This window comes from Eremomyces bilateralis, assembly GCF_010015585.1.
Source record: "Eremomyces bilateralis CBS 781.70 unplaced genomic scaffold P152scaffold_2, whole genome shotgun sequence".
Classification (NCBI taxonomy): domain Eukaryota; kingdom Fungi; phylum Ascomycota; class Dothideomycetes; order Eremomycetales; family Eremomycetaceae; genus Eremomyces; species Eremomyces bilateralis.
In genome coordinates this window covers 2,020,438-2,039,575 of record NW_022985068.1, presented here as the reverse complement: position 1 = coordinate 2,039,575, position 19,138 = coordinate 2,020,438, and the positions used below count along the sequence as shown (strand labels likewise).

General features: G+C 51.1%; 5 protein-coding genes across 5 annotated transcripts; 2 read left to right on the top strand and 3 right to left on the bottom strand.

Moving 5' to 3' along the window:
* Window positions 1-571: 571 nt before the first annotated feature.
* P152DRAFT_135325 (amino acid permease Dip5) lies at window positions 572-2,848 on the bottom strand. Its single transcript, XM_033673807.1, has 6 exons — window positions 2,703-2,848; window positions 2,317-2,535; window positions 2,087-2,246; window positions 1,711-2,029; window positions 1,099-1,659; window positions 572-1,050 (listed from the first exon to the last, which is right to left on the bottom strand). Exons 2-6 carry the CDS (start codon window positions 2,514-2,516, stop codon window positions 611-613), a joined length of 1,680 nt encoding a protein of 559 aa, XP_033538366.1. The 5' UTR covers window positions 2,517-2,535; window positions 2,703-2,848; the 3' UTR covers window positions 572-610.
* Window positions 2,849-5,684: 2,836 nt separating this feature from the next.
* Window positions 5,685-10,984, bottom strand: P152DRAFT_135414 (uncharacterized protein). Its single transcript, XM_033673810.1, has 3 exons — window positions 7,461-10,984; window positions 6,734-7,414; window positions 5,685-6,687 (listed from the first exon to the last, which is right to left on the bottom strand). The coding sequence occupies exons 1-3, from the start codon at window positions 10,872-10,874 to the stop codon at window positions 5,797-5,799; spliced, it is 4,986 nt and encodes a 1,661-aa protein (XP_033538365.1). The 5' UTR covers window positions 10,875-10,984; the 3' UTR covers window positions 5,685-5,796.
* Window positions 10,985-12,390: 1,406 nt separating this feature from the next.
* P152DRAFT_446348 (uncharacterized protein) lies at window positions 12,391-13,095 on the bottom strand (the record flags this gene model as incomplete). Its single annotated transcript, XM_033677920.1, has 3 exons — window positions 12,391-12,648; window positions 12,746-12,769; window positions 12,817-13,095. The coding sequence occupies 3 exons, from the start codon at window positions 13,093-13,095 to the stop codon at window positions 12,391-12,393; spliced, it is 561 nt and encodes a 186-aa protein (XP_033538364.1).
* A 1,288-nt stretch (window positions 13,096-14,383) lies between these two features.
* On the top strand, window positions 14,384-16,793 carry P152DRAFT_135389 (FAD/NAD(P)-binding domain-containing protein). The gene is made up of 4 exons (XM_033673809.1): window positions 14,384-14,875; window positions 14,926-14,949; window positions 14,999-15,532; window positions 15,600-16,793. The coding sequence occupies exons 1-4, from the start codon at window positions 14,617-14,619 to the stop codon at window positions 16,595-16,597; spliced, it is 1,815 nt and encodes a 604-aa protein (XP_033538363.1). The 5' UTR covers window positions 14,384-14,616; the 3' UTR covers window positions 16,598-16,793.
* Window positions 16,794-17,397: 604 nt separating this feature from the next.
* P152DRAFT_135371 (uncharacterized protein) lies at window positions 17,398-18,202 on the top strand. Its single transcript, XM_033673808.1, has one exon. The coding sequence runs from the start codon at window positions 17,569-17,571 to the stop codon at window positions 18,028-18,030; it is 462 nt and encodes a 153-aa protein (XP_033538362.1). The 5' UTR covers window positions 17,398-17,568; the 3' UTR covers window positions 18,031-18,202.
* Window positions 18,203-19,138: the final 936 nt, after the last annotated feature.

The following is a 19,138-nucleotide window of genomic DNA, read 5'->3' as shown; positions in this document are numbered from 1 at the left end:
CAACTTTGGTAGAGAAGAGTTGAGGATGGGAAGTCATATGGTTATGACAAGCATAGGAAAAGCGCCCGATGACGAAAACAGGCTGTCTTCCCCCGCCAACGGGACCAACCCATTGACCCAGTATGGTCCCTTGACCCTTAGGCTATATCAGGATCAATGTCCGTGTGCCGTTTGTGGCGTTGACTTAAGAGATACAGCATATCTACGACACCCGCGATAGATAGAAACATACAAGAGAGACAGTATAATTTCTATAGGGTTTTATGACAAGAACAAGAACATTGGGTGTGACTGGAGGACTAGTATAGTGCTACCAATAAATGCGATTTTTACTGGGCAAAGTTGGAGCAGAAAAGGTTGGATACAGATGGGAATTAGGAGAACAGGCGGCTGCTCCCGAAGGGGAAAGACGTCATTCTACATCACCTCTTAGCAGGTTCAACTCCAAAACTCTAGCCCCACGGAATCAGTACTTAGGTAGTCACCACATGATGCGTAATAGTTATATGGGTATATGCAAATTGAAACGCTAGTGTATCTAAATCAATGCTAACATATGCTGATCCGATCCTGCTCGACAACCAGATCAAAATTCTCTACTGCTCCCCGCTTATAAAAGCCATGAGACAAATCTCTTGTAGAACGTCGACTGCGGCTTGGTGGACTCTTTCTTCTCCCTCTCCAACTCAAGCCAGTAGTTGGTCTCCCTTTCATACTCTTCCCTACCCGTCCAGAGGTCCGCCGTCTTAGGATCAATAGCTTTGTTGCGATACACCAGCTTGTATCCAGCGATCAAGGTAAGGTAGACCGGGATCCCGATGTAGCCGGTGATGAAATTGGGGACATCAAGGTTGCCATATTTCTCATCGTGGACGAACACGTTGAAGTTCTTCGTCAGTGCGATCAAGCAGCAGAAGAACAAAGCGATGGAAGAGCCCCACAACCCGAAGGGCGATTTGAAGGCGAGGCTCTCCACCGGTACGTTTTGCGCCTTGCGCGCTCGGATAAATCCGATGTGAGCAACCAGGATCGAAATCCACGTGAGAAGACCTGGACACCTGTCAGTTGTGGTTGATGAACATTAGAATGGAAACTTACCGAGGATAGAGACCACATTAACGAAGTAAAGGAACACATTGCGGCTATCGGACGAGACATTCATGAATGCCAGCGAGGAGATCAGGATGCAAATGAGAAGTGAAAAGACGGGAACGCCACGTTTATCCGTCCAGGCGAAGATGCGTGGAGCTTTCCCTTCCTTCGCAAGACCGTAGATGGTCCGTGATCCGATATATAGATCGGAATTGGCCGCGGAGAAAACGAAGATCAGAATGCAGGCGTTCAAAATGTGGGGGAGGACCGGAATTCCTGCAAGTTTGATGGCGACCACGAACGGAGAGGCGGAGGCCGAGTTGTTGGTGACCTTGGTGGCGAAAACCAAATCGGGGGAGTCGTAGGGAACGATCATACCCAAGAATAAGACAGACAGGACGTAGAAGAAGACGATTCGATAAAAGGTGAGCTTGATCGCGCGAGGGATCGTCTTGCGTGGGTTTTGAGCCTCTCCGAGGGTGACACCGACGAGCTCGGTACCGAGATACGCGAAGACAGCCGTCACCATGCTAGACCAGAATCCCAAAAAGTTACCAGCGCTGCCAGCTAGATACAAGTTAGACCAGCCCACAGTATCGAATGTGTTGCTCGACTCACTCTTGAGATATGGTTTGAATGCGCCGGGATCGTGGTAATACCGGAATCCAATTCTATCGTGATTCGGTCCGCCACCAAGGGCCAAGATGAACGATAGCAGAATCAGACCGATGACAACAATGACCTTGAACGAAGAAAGGTAGAACTCGAACTCTCCGAACACTCGGATACCGAAATAGTTGATGCAAGCAATCAGGACCATGAAGATGGCGATAAAAACTCCTGGGTTTACCCGCTCTGGTTTTACCCAGAACTGGATGACCAGCGCACCTGCGGTTAGCTGGTTCGGGGTGACAATAATGTATTTGAACCAGTAGGTCTGTCCGTGTGTCAGCGCTCAGCAGGTTCATCCATTAGTTGTGGAGGTTTCACTCACCCATCCAAGGGCGAATCCAAGAGCACTGTCGCAATAACGATCCGCGAACGCAGTGAAACCACCTTCGAGAGGTAGCCAGGCACCCATTTCTCCAACGGCGCACATGACAATCCAGACGAGGACACCGACGAGGGAGTATGAGATCAGGATCGATGCAGGACTGAGGTGGTGTCAGCGATTGTAATCCCGGAATCGCACATATTCGATTCGAATCTGTTAGGGTAGCTCACCCAGCTTTTGCGAGGGCGGAGCCAGTTCCAATGATCAGACCAGTTCCAATTGCACCACCAATTGCAATCATAGTAATATGCCGCGATTTAAGGCCTCGATGAAGATGATGTTGTTCCGGATCGGGGTCCCTCGTTGGACTCTGATCATAGACATCGAATTCACCCGCCCCCTTGGCATATTCACCAGATTTTTCCGCCATGGTTGGAGAGATGACAGCTCTATATCAATCTGTTAGTTGTCTGCTGCTAATTTCCAACCAATCGCAAGTCGTGCTGGCTTTCGTATCGGCTTGTAGCTTTCCGATCACCAAAGTCGAAATTCGGGACAAGAGTAAACCATGTGCTAGTTCTGGGGGCTGAAGAAAGAAATAGTATGGAGTACTGACAAAACTATTGTATTAATCGTTCGCCGTCGTCCTCTACAGCTGATATCGTGATCCGCGGGTACTCCGTCCTGATCTGGGAGCTGCACCACAGGCGAACCGATACCACCAGATTCTCACGCTGATGTGCGGTACACCAGACAGTATTCCGTACCGTAAGTGAAGGTATAAGGAAGTATAGGTATGGGACTTGGGCAACTTCGAGAGTGAACTCTTGAAGAATTTCGAATTGGAAGAGTAAAATCGCAAGACGAGCTCGGTGGTGGTGGAACACGAAATATGGACTGGGATCCACTGTGAACCGATTTCAAGACCATGTACGTAGTGACGCACTATGTAGTAGATGAGATTCACTACTCTCCACACCGTTCTGTTAGATCCCAAGCGATACTCCAGGAGGCGAGAGGCGAGAGGCGAAAGGGTGGAGGGAAAACTGGAGAAAGGGTCAATGTGAGTGAGGTGATGATAGAACTCTTATTCTCCAGGTCTCCAACTGATCGGGGGTCCAGGTCGATCTCCAGAACTCCAGTTCAGGTCTTCTAGACCAGAGACAAGGACTTGGCGGGGCGTGAGCGATATGTACCCGATGATGCTGTTATCTGCACCGCCGTACCACCATCCTCCATACATCATCGGGGCAGCGTTGGCTATCCAACAAAATGCTAGGTACTTAGAAGGATCGTCATGACGGGAAACCTCTGGTTCTGGCTACAATGATCAGTCTTCTGGTTTCCCATTTCCAAGCGACGGACAGACTGACAAAAACGCCTTGGCTGATAGGTTACCCAACGGAACAACCCTCGTTCGGTGCAACCATCCGCAAAATATCCCCGTTACCCCATAGCCATTGGCTTGGATGGCGGAGATGGGCGATGGAACTTCCATATTCTGAATAGTTGCATGTGGTCGAAGATATTCGATGACCACTTCATTAGGAATGTAGACACATACTCGGCTATCCTGAATCCTCCGGCCTCTGGGATCAATGCGAAAGCACAGACATAAGACAGGGACGTCTTGACTCTTGAGTCTTCACAAGGGCCATTTGCTAAGAAAACGCCAGGACGCCACTTCGAAGATAAGACATGAATACGATCTGCATCACTCTACATGTGCTTTATGATATCTTGGAATCTTGGAAATTACGATTTACGGCAGGGTGGGATCCTGGGTGCGGGAAGAGGCACCTTCTCCACACATTTCTTAATTCTACCTTGTTCAACCTTACCCCATGCCTTTCCGTCGTATCATTCGGTCATCAGAAGACATTGGCTCGACTCCTTTCATTTTCCCTTCTGTTTGAAGCATTAAGCCTCGTTGCTGCGGCGCGGCTGACACTGTGGGCTCACAGCCTCACACAACAAACGGCATCGGATGACCGCACAAAGGCAGATAAAGAGTCCGGGACTTGGGTTCTTATCAATCGATGCATGCAACTTTGGGCCACTACACTCAGCAGCACCAGCAGATTCTGTCAATCGTGTCCCTGTCCCCACGGTCGACGGTTCCCGCTGATTCTTTAACTTCGGTACCCTTTACGGAGGACTCCGGACGCCGGACAACAGCCCATGGTTACCTTGATTGGTTTCCTGTAATACCCAAGTACCCGCAATACCCAGGTCGGTGGTAGACCACGGTGAGATCGGACTCTCTGAAATCTGATGATCATTTTGGACTCTGGTACTATTCCTTTGTGTCATGCATATCCGATGGGTTGGGGAAACCGGAAGTTGCGATAGAGTGTTCAGTGCGGACTGCGGAATGTGGAGTACGTAGCAGACTAGCAGTACTCCGTAGAGAATAGAGACAAACCGGAGCGGGAGTAGCGGTGCATACTATGTGCTATGTACTATGTAGGTAAGCCCTGTGCATAACTAGTCAGGTTTTCAATTCAATTGTAATTTGTATGGCTGATCAATGAGCATTTTGGCCAGGCAGGCCGCGCTTTCGGCACACCAAAGACCAAAGCTCGAACTCGAGCCGCCAAGAACGCCTCATCCGATCTTTAACAGTCTCAAGCTCCACTGGTTCGCCTTGGCCCACGACATCACGAATTCAGGATGCACCGCACATCGCAGCTCGCTAGAATGAAAATTAAACGTTGAGGATATCTCGTGGTGTCGTCATTGATATTCAGTCGACCGATCGTCCTCCAAATTTCCAAACCCATCCTTGGCCCTTCATGTCTAGGCCCCCCGGACAGGCAGAACAATGTAAGAATGTAAGATAGAACGGAACGTCCAAATAGGACGTTACATTTTTAAATGGCCCCACGTTTGCCAAGCTTACCCTTGGCCGAGGGGCTCTTGGCCTCATACTTTGATTTGTATCCATTTCGCCGAAAGATCGCTTGGAGGCCTGAACCGAGTCTATCCACACCAATGACAGGAGATTTTGGTATGCATACTTGAAACATCGATTCGGTCAGCTCCGAGAGATATCAACGTCAATCCGCGAAATAGAGTAGGTACCTATCCCATGCCCACCCAGTCTGTGCCTATTGTAGTCGTCATATCGGGTCGGTGGAAGTAGAGGGCCTCGTTCCAATCACGTGGCGCATCTCTGCTTGTCCGGAAGGACTTGGAGAATTGACTTGGGTTCTGCTGTGATGGATGTGGTTGTGATGCATCGACAATCCACTGTAACCTTGGAAGGTTCAAAACATTCAATACTGGTACAGGATCTAAGGGAAGAACGTCCCCGGTGTCCCGGAATACTTATGTTGATCTTCCCAGTAAGCATCAATCCGGATCTCGGAGTCCCCAAGGATCGGATCCGCAGATCTTCGTCTAACCAAGGAAAGATCGAAAGCAAGCACGCGCCGTGAATGATCGCAGTAGATAACCCAATCGACACGGTGCAGAAAGGATCCATACCCCCATGGTCATTCGTATGCACCGGGGCATCCTAAGTGCGGAATATGCGCGAATAAACATGCCATGACCTCGTTTCAGACCATCAATGATCATTATTCGCCCAAGGCCAAGGACCAATACCATGGCAAAGTCTCCTGGTTTCCAGGAAACAAAAGCAGACCGCCGGCCAATCAACGAAAACCCAAGGCCATCAACAATACCCCATTTGGTATGTTCCATGTTCACTCCTTCAAGCTCTCGTTCACGACCAACTCCACCACGATCTGGCTCCGCTGCTCCTCCGGATGCTGCATGCTCACCTTGATCGTCCGCGATCCCTGGCTGCTCCCGCTACGTCCGTCGTCCAGACATTTGACGTCGCGTCCGGCGATGACCTGCCTCAATCTGCCATCCTGCGCGTTGCGGATCTCGACGAAATCCTGGTCGAACAAGAGGATGTATGGACCATGCAGCGCCGCGCTGCGTGCTTTGCCGACGAATTCCATGATCACACTGCGGGAAATGTCGCCATGCTTGTTGACGTACACCGCACACTCTTCGTAGCAAAGAAGGAAATCTTGGTCGGAAAGTCGGAACATGCCGAGCGGCGTTTGACTAGCCAATCGTTGCGCGATGGTCGCGACGTGCGGTTGTCGGAGATCCGGGACACTCCATGGCTGCTTCTTGTCAAGTGTCAGGATTTCGAAGCCGCGAAGGGTGGAGACGGCAAGGGAGGTGTTGTAGAGGCTGATGCCCATGCATTCGGTCGGGATGTAGAACTCGTCGAACTCGCGGAAAAACTCGGTCCGGCCAGACCTCATAAACCCACGCATCTTCTTCTCACTGGCTTTCTGATAGATGGGTTCAAGGACCTTGAACGTCGAGGAGAGGCCTTCGCGTTTCTTGTAGAAGACGAGAACACGGTCTTTCATTCGCCCAGTAGCGAAGAAACCCACGTCGCGGCTACCCGAGAGTTTCAGAGGAGCCTTTCGCGCAGAATCGCCCGTCGATCCGCCATTCAAAGGGCATACGACGTCGAGATGATATGCGATGAGGGATTTGTCCGAGATGAGTAGGAAGAGTCCGAACTCTTCGAGCACGGCAATCTGTGCTACCTTGAGCGCGGTGATTGCCTGGATTCGTTAGTGTTGCCACGATGTGTTGCGGTTTGAACCTTACCTTCATCCAGCCTCGCGGATTGTTCATCTCCGATATGAAAACGCCGATATCCGTGCCGACGGCGAGCATGGGCTTCTTTCCTTGCGTGAAGCTTGTGGCGCAATTGACCTTGGCTCTGCAGATGGGCGACGGTCGGCCGGCGCTGACAAACGTATTTTCCACTTCTCGTACCGCCCGGTCAAGCGGTGTTCCCTGGATGACAATGGTCTTCTGTCCCACGACGGTGGAATCGTGCGCAAATGCCGCATCCGCCATCACTCTCAGTTTGAAAGGCTCGGCATTCTGTGCGAATAACGCGGTCGCATGTCGCGTTTTTGCCTCGATGATTCGATCGCACCATTCGTCCCGGTTCTGCAACGTGGGTGCAAATAGAGTATAGGTATCCTTACCGAGATGCTTGATTCGGAACGGGTACAAGATTTTGTCTTCCTTGGGATCGATAACCGGGTTTGGTACCATGGTCTTGTTAGAAGAACTCGAAGACGACGAAGCCACCGACACGTTGGTATTGGTATGAGTGATGCTCCCAGGACCAGGGCTTTGATGCGATGATGTACGGCTGGATCGTGGTTCTAGAGCCGGTGCGACTCGTGGCGCTACCGCAGCAATGCCTCTGACAGTCGATTTGATCACAGGATCATCGTCTCGGCTTTCTAATAGCAGCAAGTCCATAGGGATGGGCTGAAATTTGATTAACAGAGTTCAAATGGGTGGATGAAGTACTTACCAGTCGCGAGACGTCGTACTTTTCCGATTTCGCATCCCCTTCTCTCTCCGTCACGGATTTCGCCAACACGAGGAAATGGTCGAACAGCAATGCATGCGTCTCCAGCAGAGAAAATTTCGTGGTCCCCAACCGCTGCAGGTCTCCTTTGAAGATGAGTTCGCGGCCGAGATGGTCGAGATTCAACTCCACGCGTTGCATGCCCTGTCTCAACTTTAACTTGCTCTGCAAATCGGTCAAATCCACTTTCCGGCTCATTTCCGCCACTTTGGCGTCGCACTCGTGGGTAACCGCTTTGATCTCGTCGATTGCCACGATCAAGTTTCGCTTCTCGTCCGAATCTTGGATGGTTTTCTTGAGCACCGTGTCCAGTAGCAACCCGTAGTGCTGAAGGCGTGTAATAGGAGCCTTCAGGTACGTATCCCAAGCGAGTTTGTTGGAGCGAGGATCGCTCCGAGCGCGATCGATGAACATCCGGAAAGGGATGTTGCGCTCCATTTCTTGCCGGACCAAGAATGTCGCATGAGGGAAGGCCGCGGCGTACTCCGTGTAGGCCACCTTGGCTTTCCGGATCCATTCGCGGAAGATGTCACTGAACCCCACCATCCAAGGTCCCTGCTCGTGTTGACGATACTTCATCTGCGGGAGAAGGAACTCCTCGTTGGCTTTCTTAACGGCGTCGACTTTACCAAACACCGCATGGAGGAATTTCTTCAGGCGTTTCGGTTCGATCGAAGGTGGGTTGGACGTCTGTAACGTATCGCGGTAGAGAATTCGGAGCACATCCAATTGATCCATAAAGCCTTCTTCCTTTTGCACGATCTCGTGAAGGATGTTCTGTCGTTCGACCTCTTTCGACGAGACGCCCTCGACATCCTCTTTCTTGATCTTGTAGTACGTTGCCCAGTCGTCGGTCGGCTTCAAAACGGATTGCTTATTGAGATCGATCTTTTTTAGCGTCCGTTGGCAATGGTGCGAGTAACAACGACCGCTGGCGTTGGATTCATGCAGTTTCGAAGCGTAACAACCGGCCCCGGATAACTGGAAGATGACGCCGGTCATGGACTCCGAACTAAACTTCAGCCATTCCTCTTCCCTCTCCAGAACACCGGCTTGGAACATGTTCTGGACGACCGTTGTACTGAGGGTCTCCGCATCAGCGATGTTCATCGTCGGAACCTTGTGTGTGAACAGAGCGACCAGGCCTTCGACAATCGGACCTTTCTTGAGCTCGTTTTCGCCTTCGGTCATGAATTTGAGCCACGATATAATCGAGCTCAACGCCCATGGCTCTGGGCACCGCTTGAAATCGGTCGTACTCAGTTTGGAAGGATTAAAGCGGCGGGCGATCGGCAATGTGGGTAAATCGAGAGCTACCGCACTGGCACTTGCGGTCGTATTCCCGCTGCTATCGCCAGGCACTGGTTTCCCGGCCTGCTGGCGCTGGGACCGGTATTCAGCGTCGGTCTTGGATCGTATCGGTGCGGGTGTTTGAGCGGTGTTGGAGTGTGATATGAGGGATATGGCCCTTCCAGGTTGCAAACCGACTCCAGCAGTGATTGGGCTAAGCACGGTTGGGGGAGGCGCTTCCGGTCCTTGGGGGTATGATGGAAATGTCAGGTTACCGCCTTGATTCCATTCCATTGGGTATGGTGCAGTTCCACCGGGGAGAGCCTCGCCAGGTGGAGGTAGGGGCAGAGGGCGGTGGTTCGACATCCCGGGATGATAGAATAAGTCCGGAGGATCTCCCGGTGCGAGGCCGCCGTCGTTGAGGAAATTTGATTCATCTCCTTCATCATAACTCAGGCGTCGTCGCTGTGCGGAAGGTTCGGCCAAACCTCCCGTCCCGAAAGCGTCCACTCTCGCGTATGGACCACCGTAGACTTCGTTCTCGTACAGGGTCTCGGCGTCACTCGTTTCCGACCGTCGTTGAGATCCGGAAGAAGAAAGACCTCCATTTCGACTCTCAACGGTCCGCAGTGAAGACTGCCGGGCAGCCAACTGGCCCGGATCACCCCCGTATGATACCGAGGGTTGGAAGGTTCCACCGTAGGACATCAGATCGATGCCGACGCCATCGCTATCACTGGGAATGTCCTGGGGCTGCGACGGCTGTGGACCTGCTGGTGCCGCGTAGGTGCCAAACAATGTGCTTTGTCCGCTTCGGCGTCGGTATTCGTCTCGCTGGTCTTGTTCGTCGGCAAGCCGCATCGCTTCCAGGCCACCAACCGCCTCCGCGTCACTTTCATCGCTGTAAGCCGGGCGTCCCACCTCCGGTGTCAAGTGGCCATTCGTGCTGCGCCGAGTCAACGTCTCGCTGCCGTGCAATCCGTGGGACTGAGATTCGGTCAGTTCGATGCGAGGACTCCGTACTCCCGTGTGCATATTCATGGCCTCTTCCACTTCATCGAAAAGACGATCCTGCGACCCCTCGTTCTGATCGTAAGGAAGCCCATTCGCCGGGTATGTCTGGTCCGGTTCAATGGGCGGTCCTGGCAGCGGTCGTAATTGTGGGTGTCGTAGCGACTCTTGCCGTTGTGGTGATGAGTGGCCCGTGGATGCGTAAGGCGATGGGGTGAAGCGGTCGGATTGACCGTTGGACGGATGCCGAAGCGGTAGGGTGGAAGGAAGAGGCGATGGTTGGATTTGGGAACGATACGGTTCTGAATTGTGGCGAGGAACTGGGTGCTGCTGTCGTTGAGAGAATCGGCTATTGACGTCAATATGTTCATCTGGAGAGGATGCTAACATCGGAAGCGGAGGAGGGGCGGGGGGGGTGTACGCGGAACGATCCCCGCCGGTCGCCGTGGTCTGTGAGGGATAAGGGAGTGTGGATTGTCGGAAAGGATGGGTTGACTGCGTTCGTGCGAAGGAATATTGATGGACCGGTGGAGAAGGGATCGCATATGAGGAAGAAGGGCCATATGCCCCGGCAGGATACGCGACACTCGAATGGCGTTGGATGTTCGGGTCCGCATAGTCAGCAGGGTTATACTGCGAATGACCGCCAGAACTTGGGGCCCTCGGCCTGCCTTCCGCAGAGGAATGCGAGTAAAAGTTATTTCCATGAACTGGGGGTGTGGGAGGGGGATTTGCGTAGTTCTGGGGGTTGTAGGCCGGCTGTGGGTTCGAAGATGGGTATCCCGCACTCGACGATTGTCTGGTGGGGGATGCTGATGGGTTCATCGGTGATCCGATGAACAGTTCGTCGTTCTGTCGAGCGGCCACACTTCTGGTCCGTTCCGGTACATTGGATGTGGCCGAGTATGGGGTATTCGAGCCATGTGGTGCGACGCCTGCACCGTAGAGTCCGGGATGAGAGTTGTCCGCATTATCGCTGTCCGAATATTGAGTCGGGTAGGGCTGCGACGGCGGTGGTTGATGGTAGTAGTAGTGACCGTTCTGGTTATGCGCCATATTGATAAGCCGGTAGACCAGTGTCGGAGCACTTTCTCGAGGCGGAGAGCCCTTGATGGAGATGGTCAATGAGTTGCGCAAATCAGGAAGGGTCGGGAGAGTCGAGGTCAGATGTGGAAGCGGGAGATGGTGTGGTGGTGGTGGTCATGGGAAGGCGTTGGGAGGGAAAGTCCAAGGTTGGGATGGAAGCGAAGGTAGAAAAAGGTCGATTCAACATTTCCTAATTGGGAATTTCAAAGCGAGCGGAACAGAACGTTGAAAGATTAGTTGAATGAACAGGTGCAGAGTTGAAGAAAGCCCGTGGGAAGGAGCGGAGGGTGGAGTGTGATTGTAGAGCGGTAGAAGCGGTAGAGGTACGTGGAGGGTCGGGGAATGTGGAGAGGTGAAAGGTGAGAGTTGAGAGGTGACTGGTGACTGGTGATTGGCTGTGGTGAGACGAGTGCGAGGTGGATTTCCGATATGCCTTGCCGCCTTGTCGCCTTGTAGAGGTTGCAGTTGCAGTGGCAGTGGCAGCTACAGTTGCAACTTTGTAGCAGACTAGCAGTGGTAGCACAGTAGCACCCATCGAAATTCTAATCCAATTCAATAGGTACTTCATTCATTTGCTACAGTGATGACAATTAACAAACTCGGATATTTAGCGTGTCCGAAGTGATGAAGCAGAATCTGGGGATCCGACCCTTAAACGTACCTGGACCATGGTAACAGGAAGTCCCTTACTGATCACTCTTGGACGGTGGTGGACCAGATCGCGGCGCTGTGGTCTTCCGTTCTTGGGTTCTCGAGTCCCGGGTGCTGCGAACCCCCCCGGCCGACGCAGCCCCAGGGTCTGGCACAGCCACAGCAGGTACTCCCTACTCCATAGAGAGTCCCTCCGCTCCGCCACCATCCCATGTCCCTTCAAACTCAAATATGCCTTGTCCTCCTTCAGTCCTTCACCAATTTCATTATTTCATCACTTCACCGTCATAACTGTGTTTTTACTTCCACGTCAAAGTCGTGCGTATGGATCTGCCTTGTTAATGCCGTTCTTCTTCCGCCTCCTCGGAGTCACATCGCCGCAAGCATGCCTCCGATCCTCTCCCAATTGGAAGTGAAGGCTACCCTTGACCGGAACTGGTTTGGAGCGACGCCTGCATGATACATTTCAGACAACTTGATACCAGTCTCTTCACCTAGTCTGTCCCATCCACATAGAATTGAGTGCCCTTGAGATCCGCACCGTGGTACTGTAATGCCATCCGACCACCCGATTTGGAGGCTGTCTTCATAGCCTGGACAGATGCGGAGGCGGTATCTTGCTAAGCTTCGCAGGCCATCTACAGGGCTTAGTAGCATGCGATGAGGTAATCGGAACTCAAACCAAATCAATCCGGCCTAGGAAAACATTCTCCAATTCATATATTGATGGTCAATGATGCTGTTCATGCCTCGTATGCTTCCATGATCGCGTCGCTGATGTCCACCGGGGTGCCCATTAGTGTCCGCCAGATGGCAACCAGGGTCTCATCGACAGTCAGGATTCGTCTCCAAACTCCAGCATGTTCAGCGATGCCATCAACCCTGCCAGGGACTTTACGATCTGATTGCCGTGCTGCTGAGTATTGAAACTGTCATGGGTAAGTAAGCGGACCAGCTGCACCCAGTGTTCTTCTCCGCACAGACAAGTCGGTGGAGAGCTTGGTCTTCTACTTGCAGGTTGCACTCTGGCTCCAGGAAGACGCAGAAATGGCATTGTCCGTATAGGTTTGGCCCCATCGCAGAAATCTGGAAACTATAGACGAGGGAAGTACAGACGTCGGCCTCTTCGTGGAAATCTGCCGCTAGTTACTGCGAGCATCGGCATCGAGGTCCACGGAGTAACTACGTACATCGAGTCCCACCATTCGCAATATCTACGCTTGATTATATATGTGTATGTACGTATATACAGAAGATTTACCTTTTCGAGCCATATCTGCTGGGCTGGGGGATTTACCCAAATCATCATCTTCTTCTGGCCCTTCACTACCTTGTCGACGATTAGGAGTAGCAGATATCGCAGCTTGGGAGCTCCATCACAGAAGATCTCGAGGGTCTCTTGCAAGTTGTTGCGCTCCGGGAGGTTAATGATCGTCTTAGTCTTCTTCTTGACTTGGGCATTGCGAACATCTACTAGCATCTGACATGCATCTCCATCTTTCTTCTTAAACGCCCTCACATTCTTGGCAGTATAGTGCATTAACCATTGAAAACCAGTCCAAGTAGTGATTGGGTTAAGGGTCCTCCACCTTAAGCTTGAAGAGCTGGTTGATCAACGATTGGTATAAAAGGTTGTATGCCTGGGGTTCCGCTGGCGTCATATCGATCGTGATTAGATTTTCGCATGTCTGGCCGCTGGTCACCGATACGCTTGCCATCGACACGAAAATCGGCGGTTCGTCGGATCATGCACTTCTCGAGAAGCCATCGCACCCAAGGTCCGATCTAGATATAAGTTTAGTTCGGGTTCTAATCCGTACATACGCACAGTCCTGGTTCTTACCGACTCCTGATCCACGCCGCTAGAAAAGACATGACGTCGGAGACTGGCCGCCGAAAAGCAGAGTTGCTTCCCAGGGTCATCGTTCGATCTAGATGGGTCCCATGGGTTATGACGGTCTAGGACTATCTTCTCTCAATCATCGGTGCCGACCTATTCGTCTTCGTAGGATAAGCCTAAGAAATCCGAACTTGCTGGACCCTATGTCTTCTTTGACCTCTATCAAACCAACGAGCCCTGCTCTATCGTCGATAGCGTTTATCTATGGTGTCGCAATGAGTGGAAAGATGAAATAAGTGAAGGCAAAGTCACAACGGACGCAGTGAAATAATTGAGGGCAATGTCACGGTTCGAATCAGAGAATTTGGTTGCGTTTGATCGTTATCGAATTGATATAGAAAGAAGAAAGAAACAACTCTTCTTGAGGAGTAAATATACAACTGTCTGTGGGCCCGGCCCCTTATCAATGAAAGTCGTTTCTTCTTCTTTAAGCCGCATGGCTACTCTACCACAACAGTCGAGCGTAGCTCAAGACTGTGACAGGCAAAGTGTTAACGGACGAAGTGAAACCACTCTCAAACCGAAGGAATTGGACCGAATGGAAATAATTGTTATAAGGAACAATAGCAAGAACAATAGGAAGTGGTATATACGTTGCAGATCCCTCAGCTGTGCGCCAATACTGTGCCTTTTGGCCGATTGGAATATAAGTTGCAGAAGAGATGAAGATAAGATCTCTTCCGAGAATCGTTAAATTAAACTAATCTTTAATATAGACAGCCGGCCCGTGCACTCATTCATAACACTCGACACTCGTCACTCAATCTCAATGACTCAAAGAGACTGGGCGAAGCCCAAGATTGTCACAAACGATGCTGTTTATGCCTCCGAATCAACTACAATTATTGAATCTCCACAGTGTGTCAGTGATGTTCACCCCTCCATCCGATATCGTCTGTTCAGGTATTAATCATACAAGCCTAGCCGTGCCATGATCTATAATCTATTAGACCTAGGTGACTCCTCTAATACCCCGCATCCCATCCGATCAGCAATATCCAGGAGGTATGGTGCTGGGCCGAACACCCATTCTATACTTAAATGTTCCTATATCATTCCTATATCAAGTATTAGTTTCTCTGTGTCATTTCCGTCTGAATTCTGTTCCCTGTCGCTCGGTCACATCGTTTCATAGTCAACCTTTCTGGGCACATTCTCAACATGGCGATTCAGTCCGAGTCGAGAAACGGAACCAAAGCGGACCAAAATGAGCCGATTTGCAGCCCTGACGCTCCCCCGGCCTCCCAGGCAGACAAAACGGGGTATCGAATTCGCGAACAACCAATGGGAACCAAGGGAAAACTACGTGTCGTCCTTATGGGGGCTGGGGCATCTTCGGCGAACTTTTTCAAACAGGCCGAGGGGCATATGGAGCAGCTTGATATCGTATGCTACGAGAAAAATCGCGACATAGGTGGCAGTATGTATCCCCTTCTCATCCTGTCTGCACTTATGCTGACTCCATTGAAGCTTGGCTTGAGAATAGATATCCTGGTATGTATCGCGAGAACCTTGACAGCCAGTGTACCAATCTAGTTCATAGGATGTGCGTGCGACATTCCGTCCGTCAACTACCAGTTCTCCTGGAAGATCAAGCTCTGGTCGCGTTATTACTCCTTTTCCAAGGAAATATGGGAATATCTCAAGGACATATACGACGAAAATCGCTTCGTGGATAAGTATGTGAAGCTCCGACATAAAATTCAAGGAGCGGAATGGGACCAAGAACAAGGACTTTGGCGGTTCAAGATCAAGAATCTCGACACCGGGGATATCATTGATGACCATGCCGAGTTCTTCATTAATGCCGGTGGTGTCCTGAACAATTGGAAGTGGCCTGATATCCCCGGCCTGCAGGATTACCGCGGAAAGCTCATGCATTCTGCAGCCTACGAAGAAGACTACCCTCTCGACGGTAAGCGAGTTGCTGTTGTGGGAGCCGGAAGCAGTGGAGTGCAGATCGTCTCTGCGATTCAGAAGAAAGTTGCCAAGCTCTACCACTGGGTTAGGAGTCCGATCTGGATCACAGCAGGATTTGCGCAGACTTGGGCGGGCAAAGATGGCCTGAATTTTGCGTGTAAGTGACACCGAATCCGTTGACTTGGTCCATATCCCCAGCTCGAATCACTGACGCCTCGGTCCAGATACTCAAAAGCAAAAGGACTACCTCCGTGATCACCCTGAGAAGTATATGGAATATCGGAAACAGATCGAGAACGAGCTCAATCAAAGATTCAAATTTATCATCAAAGGCACAGACGAAGCTAAAATGGCAAGAGAATATGCCACATCGGAGATGAAACGCAAACTGAACAATGATCCTCGGCTTTGCGATAAGATCATCCCAAAGGATTTCAATCCAGGTTGTCGAAGACCGACACCGGCACCTGGGTATCTCGAGGCTCTGGTCGCTCCAAACGCCACCATCTTTACCGACACTGTCACCAAGTTCACTTCATCTGGGTTCATCGATCACGAAGGCAACGAGCACGAAGTGGACGTCATTATCTGTGCGACCGGCTTTGACACCACCTGGAAGCCCCGGTTCCCCCTCGTCGCTCATGGCCGAGATCTTCGCGAAGTCTGGTCCGGCGATGATAGTGTCACCTCCTATCTCAGCATTGGCATCCCGGATTTCCCGAACTACTTTAGCTTCTGCGGTCCCTACGGCCCGCTCGGGCATGGGAGCTTCATGCCACTCATCGAATCCTGGACCGGTTACATTCTCGACGTCATTAGAAAAGCACAGGTCGAAAACATCAAATCGTTCACACCGCGGATGGATGTCTCCAAGCAATTCCGTCAGCATGCCGACTCGTTTCTGAAAAGGACCGCATGGACGAGCCCATGCCGAAGCTGGTTCAAGCAGGGAAAGTCAGACGGGCAGACGGTGATCTATCCCGGGAGCCGGTTGCATTTCTTGGAAATTATGAAAAACCCGAGGTATGAAGATTATCAGATCGAGTACCGGGATGAGAACCGCTTCGCGTTCATGGGGAACGGCTTCGACCTTCGAGAATTCGACGGCCGGGACATTACGTATTATCTAGGAAATATCGATCCGGATGGGAGGGATGTGCAGCCAGAGTATGGAGAAGAACTGATGCCCGTTTTGGCGGGATGGGCAATAGACGAGAATTGAGGAGATAATCGCCTCACATGGTCGGTAATTATTATCCCAGAGGAGCGCATTGTCTGGACCACTAGACAAGTCATGTCATGCGGCTGGTTCCATTCAAGTCCCGTTCGTCAACAACCGAAAGAAGCGAACAAAGTCATCAACCCTCGTCAGGCTTCTTCTTCATTAGTCGATTCGAAATTCGAAATGTTTGCAGTGTTGCGCTTACTTCCTTTTAAATATTCTAGTCCTTGTGTTTCTATTGGTTGCCATGACTCCTATTAGTCCAACATTTCTTCGTAGAACAGTGCATCTGGAAAAAGAAGTGGATGGCCCTGAAGCACCCCCAGTGGGTCGAGAACGCTCAATCGTTGCCTGCTGTCGCCTCCTGTTGTCTTTACATAAACATAGAGTTCTTATTTCCTCGAATTTAGCAAGCCGATACGATACTCCCTTTCAGTCGGCTGGAGATGCACTAGTATAGAGTTGCGCACTATGGACTCTCTGCCACGCATCCCTATGTCACTGAACTGGATGGACAGGGTGCTTGGTATGAATATCAAGGTCAATGGCAGTCGCAAGCGCCTCTGGCGCACACACTGCAATGAACCCGCGATGCATTCATGCGCGCAGTGCCAGTACCATGCGGACATGATCCTTGAGCACAAGTCTCCTAGAATTGACTAGCATGTCACAAAGCTAGACCCTCCGTCGAGTCCAAATCTCAAGGCAGATTCGAACTTCATTCTGTGGGCAATAAAGGATCATATACAGAAACCACGCCTTTGGTACATCGACATAGAACCATTCGCCCTTGGAGGCAGTATCACAATCCTGCTTGAGATATGTATCATCAACGGAAATGGGTCCATAATTCTTAACACTCCGGTTCGATACCATGGTATTCACCACATCAACGACTTGAATCAATGTGACACGAGGGATGGGCAACCGCAAAAGCCCCGATCGATCTACAATGGAGCTCCACCCACGAAATGCTTCAATCTGAGATAAGAACGAAGATCCTGACAACCTGGAGGAATTCAAGCTCGAACAAGATTTCAAAGACCCCTAGGCCAAGCATCCTCAAGATCTTTCGAACTCGGCTTGCAAGAGCGCCCCTCCGAACCCTTTCTCTGGAGCATACCGGCGGTCCAAGCACAGAGTTGACAACACAATTTTCAAACGCTTCATGGGCGATCCGCATGGATCACCTGTGGGGATTGTCGAGTCTCGAAGCTCTCAGGCTTCCAGCCCCGTTCATCATCCCGGGCAACTCCGTTACGACTTTGCCATCAGGAGGCGGTTTGCCCCCCAAGGATGAAGCATCTCCATCTGTACGGCTGCCACGATTGCATGCGGCTTCCCGTCAGGCTGCTCCAGGCCATCCGCAAGAGACAGTGGCTGCAACTGGCGAGAATCAAGGGGGACGGCATCGAGGCACCGTGGGCGTTTGATAATTGAAAATACGGTGACTGAGCAGAGAGTTCGAAGCCAGGCTTTCATCTGAAGGGAAATGCGGGCATTGCAGGTGGCTGATGGTGTGAGGAGCGGAAAAGGACATGATCGGATATAGAAAAGTTTGATAGAGGTATGAAAAGCAGCGCATCCAGTTACAAAATTCCCATGGGTAGAAATAGATTCTTACTGCGGTCTAATCCTGTATGTAGTACGTATCCAGAAAAGCTGATCACCACCATCAATGTCATGCCAACCAAAGCCACTGTTACATTCGCAGATTCGTGAATCGTGATGAACCCAAGCGCCGATCATCGGGACTGTACTGTATCTTAGTCACTTGAAGGGTGCAGGACTAGCTAGTTTTGAACCGTCCACGCAAGGCTCTTTGAATCAAGTACGCAGCGATTGAGATTTCTCGATTTCTCGACGCCTAGGGGTGTGCTTCAGAGTCAGGACGATCAAATATCAATTACTCAGATGTAGGATACCGAGTTACCAACAAATTCATTGTTCACGTGTCAGGAAAGCGAGGTCCAATCACGTGGTCCTGAATCCTGACGACTTAGCTTTCCAGTTGCGAACGTCGGTCAGTTAATTGATGACTTCTCACCCTCTCCAAACACGTCGCGTACAATTCGTCATTTGCAGAATTGACTGTTCCTATCGAACGAGAAACCAGAAATTGAATCGCTCTTTGTTCCAAACTACTATCTTCTAACCACCTCCGGATGGATCGCGCTCTAGACGAAGTTATGGCGGACCGCCCGGTATGCGAGACCACAAGCTGCATCGGTACCCATTCATAACTAACATTTCCCAGCGATCGTATCGCGGATCAAGAGACCGCCGACAAAACAATCGACCTCGTGATGGCGTAAGAAAGGTATGTTGGCTCTCGGAATCGTCCCTAGGTCGTCAACCGTCCAACTGACCATCGCAATAACTAGGTGTCTTCCATCCCTCCTCTCCTTCTCGACCCTTAGTTGCTACGCAGCAGCACAAAGCAGTCGCATTTCGACCTCGATCGGGCGACCTGTGCCGAAGCCGATCCTTTAAGTGGTATACCGTGACCTTCGCTGACCTAGGTATTTCCTTACCGTACTA